Source organism: Thunnus thynnus, chromosome 19, assembly GCF_963924715.1.
Source record: "Thunnus thynnus chromosome 19, fThuThy2.1, whole genome shotgun sequence".
In the NCBI taxonomy this organism is placed as follows: Eukaryota; Metazoa; Chordata; class Actinopteri; order Scombriformes; family Scombridae; genus Thunnus; species Thunnus thynnus.
In genome coordinates this window covers 5,851,726-5,861,841 of record NC_089535.1, presented here as the reverse complement: position 1 = coordinate 5,861,841, position 10,116 = coordinate 5,851,726, and the positions used below count along the sequence as shown (strand labels likewise).

The following is a 10,116-nucleotide window of genomic DNA, read 5'->3' as shown; positions in this document are numbered from 1 at the left end:
GATGACTTACCCCTTTCTCAATGCTGCCCGTCTGGCACAGAGTCCCCTCTGCAGCAGGGATACTGTTAGTAACACAGCGGTTGCTTTTGCTAAGGCACCAGAGCTCTCTACACACTTCCTAGGAAAGAAGGCAAAAGCAAGTTGGTCAGAATAAATCAATTCAGCAGGCTGGGGGGGGTTGGGGGTGGAGGGGGGGGGGGGCGTTGGATTGCTGAATAAGAGTGAGAATGATTTATCAGTAGCCTTTGGTGGTTTTCCTCTTTGTGTTTTTTTTACTCTTGTCTGACAGCAGTGAAGACAAAAAACACCGTGGAAATGTATCTATAAATCTACACGATTCCAGATCAAATCAGAGGATGAGAAGAGTTGATGAGACCACATCAAGACTGCTAACTTCAAGCGCCCATATGCTTTGGATCACTGTGCATCTTGAGCAATACGCCAAGGGTCACTGGGTGCTCTTAATGTTCTCTTATGAGAAATGAAGAGTCAGCTGGATCAACACCATGACTAATGTTTGCTCACGTTCACCTCAGGACCACACGGGACCGTGACATCAGTTCAAGAAATCCCATTTCTGCTTCTTGGGGGAAATCAAGAGTGAGCAATAGGCCCCCCAAGTCTTAGATAAAGACGACTTGTAGGCCTAACAAATATCTTGAGTATTACTGAGTGGTCTGGATAAACATCATATCTCCATCTTCTCCTCCTCACTCCTCAGTCTAGAGCATAAGGAGAATCCATTTAGATTACTAAAGGAGGGGAGTGTGTGTGTGTTTGAGACGGAGAGAGAGAGAGAAGACAGCACTAAGTTGCCCCCAAATAAATAAAACCATAAAGCGAACACATGTTACAAGGACAGCTCTGCACAACCTTGCATTAGATTTCCCATTAAACCGAACTGGGTTGCCTCGCGTCTCAACTTCAAAGGATTTTACAGGACAATTGTGTACGGCAGAAGAGCAGGCTCATGAAAAAGAGTTATGATCCCACGCATAGATTCTGACCCCCGGGGTCAGTAAATAGGCCACGGCCCTGCAGCTCCCTGAGCCTATCCAGATTAAATAAAGCGGCAAACTGCCACTCTCTGGTTGCAGCGACTCCCCTTCTGCCAGCTGGTTTCAATAAGCCGTCCCGCTGCTCCATTCACTATCTCGGCCCCGCTAAAAGGTCAGCGGCCCGGGCCTTAACGAACATGGATGTGGCCTGATGGATTTACGCTAAGAGAGAACAAGCCGGTGATAAAAAAAGGGCAGGGGCGCTCTGTAAGGGCCTCACTAATATAGCCATCAAAGGTTTGTTTGTTTTTCATACCTTTAGCCTCCAGCATTGCTCAGGTTTGTCTGTCCACATTGGTAGCTGTGAGCTGTCTAACCGTGGAGCCGGGAGTATCACTGAGGCCGAATTACGGGTATAAATTACCCTGACTTCCTCTCTCGACGTCTTTGTTACTTTTCCCACCTCTGACACAGTCTCATGCTGTGATTTAAGGATCTTTTAAATGTTTGAGTTTAGTTGAACCCTCCTGAAGGTGTCCTGGGCCATATTCAATGAAATATTGCTGTTGTATTGTTCTACATCAGTAGTTCCTGACCTTTTTTGGTAATGACCCCTGACTAAAAAGCAAGATGTACTTTGGTTTGATTTGTGAGCAGATCATGTTCAAGAGTGATTCTCCCTTCTTACACTGTTTGATTTGGTCCAGTGTTTGTAGCCCAATTAAAGCCTTAAACCCTTTTTATTTTAATTTAATATAGGACCAAGTATTTTGGATCATCTTATAAAATGTTCACTTATATAAACAGCTTGTGACTGTTTTGGCTTTGTAAAAGACAGAATGACCAAGTAGTGACTTGACTTATTATTACTTACTTATTATTAGTCATTCAATGCGTGTTGAGTCCACTAGAGCTCTGTCAGTCTTAATCATACTCACTTAGGAGAGGAGGTACAAATAAATGAGCACTTTTCCCGCTCAAATGATATAAAAAGTAATCGCCCAAAACCATTTTTACCTGCCCAACTTAATAAAAAGTTGCCCCGTTTGTGCAGAAAACAACCCAACCTGGCAACACAGTTTGAACCATTGTAACTATCCAGTCAGGCTGCAATTACCAGTTATTTTCATAATCAATTAATCTATCAATTATTTCCATCACTCGGTCTATAAAACATCAGAAAACTCTGCCAAACAGCCCGAGGTGATGCTATCAAAGGTCTTGTTTCATCCAACAGTCTAAGACTCAAAGATATTTGGGTTAAGAGAAGAAAAAGCAAAATCATTCCTTTTAAAAACTGGAACTATCAAATGTTTGGTGTTTTTGCTTGAAAAATGACTTAAAACAATAAATCAATTCATTTTCTGTTGATCGACTAATCAGTTAATCGACTAATAGTTGCAGCTCTACTATCCAAACGTTAGAGTAAATTTCCTATTCGATTAATCATGTCATGACCACCAGGTTGGGACCAACTGGTTTATGTCACTGTTCCCACCAGTTTAACAGGACACATCAGGTCATGTGTATTGCTTAATTTGAGTCTTGCCCTGAAGATGAATGAATATAGAGCAGATTTGTTGCTGAAAAAGCTGCAAATCATTTTACTATCTCGCAGTCTGAACTGAAGGAATGGTATTTCTTGAGCAACATAGTTTATCAGTAAAATACTAAAACTGCAACATGAACGTGTGACATTATTTATAGTTTTATTGCAGATAAACTTCCCCTTCTCTTCCCATCACCACGATAAGAAAATGCAAAAAAAAAATATATATATATATACATATCTAAATGTGAAGAGTTCAGCAGGTTATGACTGAGCCTCAGCTTCAGAAAACCAGACTCTTCCATTCATTAGAGCTTTTATTCATTTCTGTGGTCACGTCTGTCCAGTGAGCAGTCGTAGAGGGCATCTCTTTCACAGATGGCTGTATGAAACAGATCTGATTGTCAGACACAAAAAAACTCCAATCTTGCTCTGTTGAATCAGCGCTGGAATCCAATCCGCTCATAAATGGGTGTCTTTCATGCTGATCTAAAACCACAATTATGAGCTTATGAGCCAAAATAACAGGGCTTGATTTGGGAGCCTGTTATAATCTGCTGTCAGATATTTCTTTCAATGAAATGAAATAACTCTATGATCTCAGCTAATCTTTGTCCCCCTTTTTTTTCCATCATGTGCCCAAATATTTATGTAATGCAAACCAATATCACGTTATTGTTCATTAAAATCTTTGAGGATTCTTTCAACCGCTCATTTTTGCCATGCGGTTGTTTCTTGTCTTTCACTGCCCGTGTCATTTAATGTACCTAGGATTTCTCATTACTTGAGCAGAGTTTGGTGGGGAGGGGTGGTGGGGGGGGATCATTATCATCACAGAATGAGGCAAGTGTTGACTTCAATCCTTCATCTCTTTGTCTGCGAAGTTTAGAGATTATAAAGAAGAATAAAGCAACGTGTGGAGAGACACCTCCGAACCAACCGAGTTGTCGAGCAATGATAAAACAATTATCTTTGCATGTTTATCTTTGCATTTTTAATCTAAACCGGGAAATATAAACTTAAAGAAAACTGCTATTATTACCTTATTACACCTCATCATGCACATATATTCAAACTTCAATCCAGCTTTTATCTATGCTTTCCTTTTCCTAGTTCCCAAATCTGGATACCTCACAATATGGAGCTCATTTGGATCATTTAGATCATGTATAAAGCTGAAACAATTGATCAATGGAAAATTAATTTGAAAGCATGTTTATAATCGATTAATTTCTGCAGTCATTTTTCAAGTAAAGATGGAAAACATTACTTGGTCCCTGCTTCTTAAATGTGAGGATTTGCTGCTTTTTTTTGTTTTTTATGGTAGTAAATTCAATATCTTTGTGTTCTGAACTTTAGATCGGACAAAACAAGACGTCACTTTGGGCTCTGAGGATCATAGACTTAACAATTAATTGTGAAAATAATCTGCAGATTATTCAGTAATGAAAATAAACGTTAATTACAGCCCTAGTAAAGTAACATGAGGCCAGGGATTGCTGTGGGGTTATAATAAAACTGAGCTGGCAGCCCACTATGACTTAATCAATGTGACTGATAGCAGAAACACTTTTATGACGTTGCAACCCTGTGTCCTAGAAATTACTTTCAAATGCTATTAAATTGTTTTCCCAATTATGTTTCGTTGGCAAACGTAATCGCTGCCTGGATTATGTTCACTGGCAACATTTTTTTCAAATGGATTAAGCTCTTCATTTATATATCGGACTGAAGTCAGAGGGAGGAGATCAGTGTGGACGACCTGTTTGTGGTTAAGTTTAGGTAACAAAAGCACTTTGCTAAAGTTCAGTGAAGGATCATTGTTTCGCTAACATGTTATGCTTCAAATCATATGTGGACTTTTTTCTGTATTAAAGGTGCAGTTTGTAGAATTTAGTGGCATCTAGCAGAATGGACTTGGCAGAAATGGAATATAATATTCATAAGTAAGTTTTAATGAGTGTATAATCACCTGAAAATAAGAATCATTGTGTTTTCATTAGCTTAGAATGAGCCTGTTATATCTACATAGGGAGCAGGTCCTCTTCCACGGAGCCCGCCATGTTGCACCGTCATGTTTCTACAGTAGCCCAGAATGAACAAACCAAACTTTGGCTTTAGAGAGGACCTTTCACGTTTTTCTAGAGTTTCGCGGCCACCGTAGGTTCTGCTACACACTATGAAGGGGAGGGGGAAGGGTAATCAGTTGGTTGCAATCCACAACGTCACCACTAGATGCCACTAAAATCTACACACTGGTCCTTTAAACAAAATCTATCTTTCCCTAGCCTTAACCAAGCTGCCAGTGTCTCAAACATAATTGTAAAAATATAAAAATATTGCCATAGTTTCTACTAGATTATGTAGTACTGCAAGATTGGATATTTTCGTGGTAAAAAAAGAGCTACGTACGTTGTCACTGAGCATTTCACTCAGTATCAACATTTTTGCAATTTGCCAAATACGTTTTTTTTTTTAACATTTTCTCATTATGTTGACAGAAAAAGTACTTAAGCTAGCATTATGTTTACTGCAAAATGTATTTGGTGTTGCAATTTAGTCGTGTATAAACGTAATTTCTAGGAGGGTTGGACACTGATGAAAAAACTGGAATACATCTGTTACATCTGGCCGATACCTGATCCGTTTACTATGGTTAATAGTAGACCCTGATCAGGCGGACCGGACTGGTGCATCCCTACTTCCCTACCTCCAAATTTATAACTGCGGAGTCACAGCACTCAACATTTACAACATTCACAGCAGCCAACAACTCTTCCTCGTGTCATTTCCATAAAGCACTTTCCCCTTTTCATTTGTTTATATGAGTGTGAGATTCACTGAGTCCCTTCGGAGACTTTCTGCAGGTTATTCACTTATCTCTCTCTCACCTCATTTTTCTGTCACCTACTGTCAACTCTCTAATAGAGGCATAAAATACCCAGAAAGAAAAAATTAAAAAGTGTGTCACAGCACACTAGGTCACAAATGATGCCATTAGAGAGAAGCAATATCACCTGATACATCTACAGCTTTGATTACAGCAACATTTCTGAGTCTTAGAGGCTCATTTCTGATGGAAGCACCACATCTGCTCTCCTTTTCCACACTAGCCTCAACGACCTCCATCACACCTGAGAATCTCTCCACTCTTCACCAACCAGCCAGACTACGGCTGCAACTACCGATTATTTTGATTATCAATTCATTTTATTTTATTTCAAATTGAATGTGAGCCTGAAGAACAAAAAAATCTGTAATTGTCTAAATACTTATTGTCTGGACTGTTTACAGGGGAGAGAGTGGTGTGAAAGATGCTGGTTTCTTACCCCATACTTGCACTGGCGCGAGGAGGCTCCGTACTGGAAGCGACACTGCTCGTCTGCATCGTACACCTGCCCCGGGGCCACTGTTGGGTACAGGAAGTCTCGTTTCAGAGGTTCATTGTCCAGACACGTCCCCCGACCTGAGCTGTCAAAAAAACAAACCTACAATAGAATTGTTTCTTACACAAAGGAACCTTTCTACACTTGTGCGTGAAGCGCCAAGATTGGGCGATTAAAGTCCCCCCCCCCCCCACCAGCAACACCACCTTCTCCTTAAGACCTTAGCTGGTGTTGTGTGACTCATTTAATTTTACCATCAAACTACCATTGTAGGAAGCTTGTCAGAGATCTCAAATGACATGTAATTAATGTTGATATCACACATCAACACCTCCTCATCAAAGGCAGTGTTGAAGCACAGGCAGAGACATTTTACCAGAGGCAAAGAGGGCAGGCTGTCTTAAAAGACCAGCCCTCTCTGATTATATGCTCCACTATTCTGTATGTCACTGCTTGTACTGAATCCACAGAGGAGCCAATAAAATGACAGAGCGGGGAAAAGGAAGAGAAAAATCTGGAGTGAGCTATGGGTCATATGTCCAGGCCTAGGATTATGTTTAGTCTGTTTTGTCAGATAGAAATATGTGCACTCACAAAGAACTCGCAGGAGGGGAAAAAAAAAAAAACACACAGCAGTTTTGTATTCTAGTAGCAAAAAAAATAAAAATACTTCAGAGTGGCTTTTGCCTATTTCTGGGTTTACACACTGAACTGTCTGTGTTGCCATGTGCATGCTGTTTTCTTTGCAAGTAACTAAAATCACACTAAAGACAAGTGCCAGTAGAGAAACTGTATTTCATTTTGATCTCTACCTCCTCTTCTTCTCCCTGAGTCAGAGGACTCTCTCAAGGCAAAATATTACTACGACTATTTACTATAACACTGTGTTCTTTCCAGCTGTGGCAGCTGCAACATGCAGTGGAATGCTTCCCATCCCTCGAAAGGAAAAGTGGGCCTGGTGACAACAATAACGTAGAGCTGTGCTTTATGATTGAGCAAACTGCAACTTTGACCCAGAATAAGACTGAAAGTAAGAGAGCATTAAAGGGACGGTTCAACCAAAATTACAAAACATACATTTTCTCACTTAACCTCTGGAGATATCAGGCCATGCAGATAAGTTTTTGAGATATGTGTTTTTCTTCTTGTTCCTACAGTTTGGATGTTTCGAGCTTCGCTGTGCAGAATGATGTATGTGCAGAGTTTGCTTCCACATTTCGTCTGCTGAAGGGGGGAAAGTTTCTCTCTGCGCTCACCTTGAAGGACAGGTTCACAATTTTCCAAGTCTTTCTTAAAACAATAGTCAGGAGCCCCCAATGGACACTGAAACAGCTTTTTTTTTCTTGCTGTAATCATTCATCCTGTTCATACTGACCATTAGAAGATCCCTTCATAATGCATTTACAATGTAAGTGATTGTCTGAAGCTAATATGAAGCAACAGTCGTCCAAATGAGTCAAATCAAGTAGATATCTTTCAACGTTACAGTCCTTTTAGAGCTCTTTTTCTTACTGTACCTCCACCGCAGCTCAACAGGGAAACACTGTCCGAGGAAACACAAAGAGGGAATTTGATGCTAAAAAGACTGTAAATGTGTCAGATTTACACTTGATATGACTAACTCAGACTGCTGAAGCCTCATATAAGCTTCAGATAAACTTTTAAATGACTGTGTGGACACACTGTCATAGATTCAGAATTTTTTCAATGAGTAGTAGATGTCATTTTAAGGATTTCAGTAAAGTAAATTATTTTTCCTTTTGTAGAAAAACGACATTAGGCACAAATTATTATAGAAGTTGCAGTGTGTTGTCCTTTCAGGGCCACCATATTTTGTTTGTAGATTTCTGCCTCCACCCCAGTACAATGGAAATGAATGGAATTTCACATATAATGCTCACAGCATTGAATATTTACATTTTAATTTCTAGATAAACCATGTCCTAAATTCCCTTGATCAGTGATTCGTTGAAAGTTTGTGGAGTAGCTCAACTAATTTGAGCAGAATACAAATTATGATATATATAATATATAATTATTTAAAGATATTTATGCTTAGGCAGAAAATCAACACACAAATAGGATTATAAATTGAAGTGTTGTCAATCTTCAGTGTATTTATTGTCACAAAAACCAATAAACTGTCAGCTAAGCAGGGCTAACGGACACACCTCCCACCGTCAGTTTAACACCAATTTTACAAATGAAGGTCAGTTTACGAGTCATAGAGAGTGCTATTCTCTATTATATTGAGTTATTTCTGTGAAATCTCATTTAAAATCTTCCCAGTTTACACTATTATTCAACAGTATTTTGATCAATCTAGCTAAACAGGTCAAATATTAGCAAGCTAACGTTAGCTTTGTCAGTTGGTTCAGTTAACTACGCAACGTGATAAATCTCTACGAAAGAAGTAAGTTGGTTCTAAATTTAGTTTGTACTTTAGTGATGCTGAAGTCTTCACTAAGTTAGAATTTATGCGCCGTCTGCTGGTGTTTAAACAGCATCGATGCACAATTTAAAGTTAATTTTCAATGCTGAATGTCTGTTTTCCTCATAAGTTTAATGACAGCATAAATTTCAATTGTTAAATGGAAAACTGCACAGTCTAAAAAATATTTTTGGCCAATACTGAACAATAAAACAAGACATCTAATACACGCTGTTTGCTTTCATCCCAGAATCCCAAATAAAAAAAATAAAAAAAGCATTTTAAGCAGAACTTAAATGTTCCAGGCCATGAGGAGGAAACTCTTTCTTGCTTTCTTTTATCCCTTCTCTTCCCTCTTTCTCTTGTCTTTCTTCCTCCGTCTGTCCATCCCCTGTTCTCAGTTACTGAATAGAATAATCCCATTTCTTGGCTCTTGTACCTCGGAGGACCCTCTCATCAGAGGGAGAGAGAGAGACACAGACAAACCAGCCTCTGAGGCCCTCAGACTCCCTGTGAACTTAGGTCAAGCCTCACTATTTATTGGTTTGTAGAGAGACAAAATAGTCAAAGTTTAAACATAGAGGCTATTATTTGACATTGTCGCAAAGGCTTCCTGTCCAGTGGATACAGCCAAATTCATTATGCTGAGCGGAAATATCCTCTAATAAGCGGGAACATCAGCAATCCCTGAACTCTGACACCGGTCATTCATGTAGATATTAACCATGCTGATTGGATCCAACCAGCGGTGAGACAGCAGCATGATTAAATCAGACTAACCCAACAATTATCATAAGGCACAAGTCTAATATCAAATTCAATAGAGAATGCGCTCTCTGAGAGTTTAATAGAGCCAAACTGCCTGTCTGTTAACATTTATAACAAACTGGCACGCAGACTTGGGAGAATAAACTGTGACTGAACTGTGAGTGCATTCATAAACCATTCCTAAAAAACCCAAACAAAGCGCCACATATTGCTGTAGCAAGATGGTGAATCTAGGCCAACACCACAGCCAAAGTTGTTTACTTGGCAAGGAGAAGCATGTGCGATATCCAAAACTCTGATCGAGGGAGAGAAAGGGAGGATAATTGGAGTTTACAGACAGAACCCTTTTGTAAAAAAACATAAAAAAGCTAAAGGCAATAAAACTTAAATGAAAAGAAATAACCCAAGAAACAGACTGATACAAACGGAGGGATAATATATAAGATGAGCGAGAGTCGAGTTCTGCTCGGAGAAGTAAGTAAATCAGCTTTGGTCATCCTCAGATACTCGAGCCAGAAACCGAGAGGAACCCGGCGGAGCAGCAGAGAAGCGGCTCTTTGTGTCCCAGTTGGAAGCTGGCATATAATACTGTCATCTCTGTCACAAGTGCAGTTCACAAACCCTCCTCGAACAGCTTTCAGCCGGAAACATCATCTGACAACCGCAGCCAGTATTATCCGCTTTCTTGGAGGGCCTAGCTAACTAAACATGAATACACAAGCAGACACACACACACACACACACAGACACACCGCAGACTCACATTGCATCCTACCAACATCTAACCACAGGGTTGTATATTAGGATTTTTACTGTAGAGAGAAAAGTCCTCTACAAAATGACAGAAAACGATGGCTCTCTGTAGGTCTATAACTACGCCGCGAAGCAGTTATAAATTGAGATATTTTCAATCCCCTCTGCTTCTTTGCAGGGGCAAGCTTAAATAAATAGGCTCTATTATCCAGGGCACAATAAAACATAACA

The 10,116-nt window shown here is 39.8% G+C and overlaps 1 protein-coding gene across 1 annotated transcript in view; it reads right to left on the bottom strand.

Moving 5' to 3' along the window:
- The window catches only part of adamts6 (ADAM metallopeptidase with thrombospondin type 1 motif, 6), a 71,694-nt gene that overhangs the window by 40,156 nt on the left and 21,422 nt on the right, over nucleotides 1–10,116 (bottom strand). Inside the window, exons 11-12 of the mRNA XM_067574232.1 lie at nucleotides 5,877–6,018; nucleotides 11–118 (exon numbers count right to left, since the gene is read on the bottom strand). Of these exons, the coding sequence (XP_067430333.1) occupies nucleotides 11–118; nucleotides 5,877–6,018 (250 nt within the window). The remainder of the gene's footprint in view (nucleotides 1–10; nucleotides 119–5,876; nucleotides 6,019–10,116) is intronic.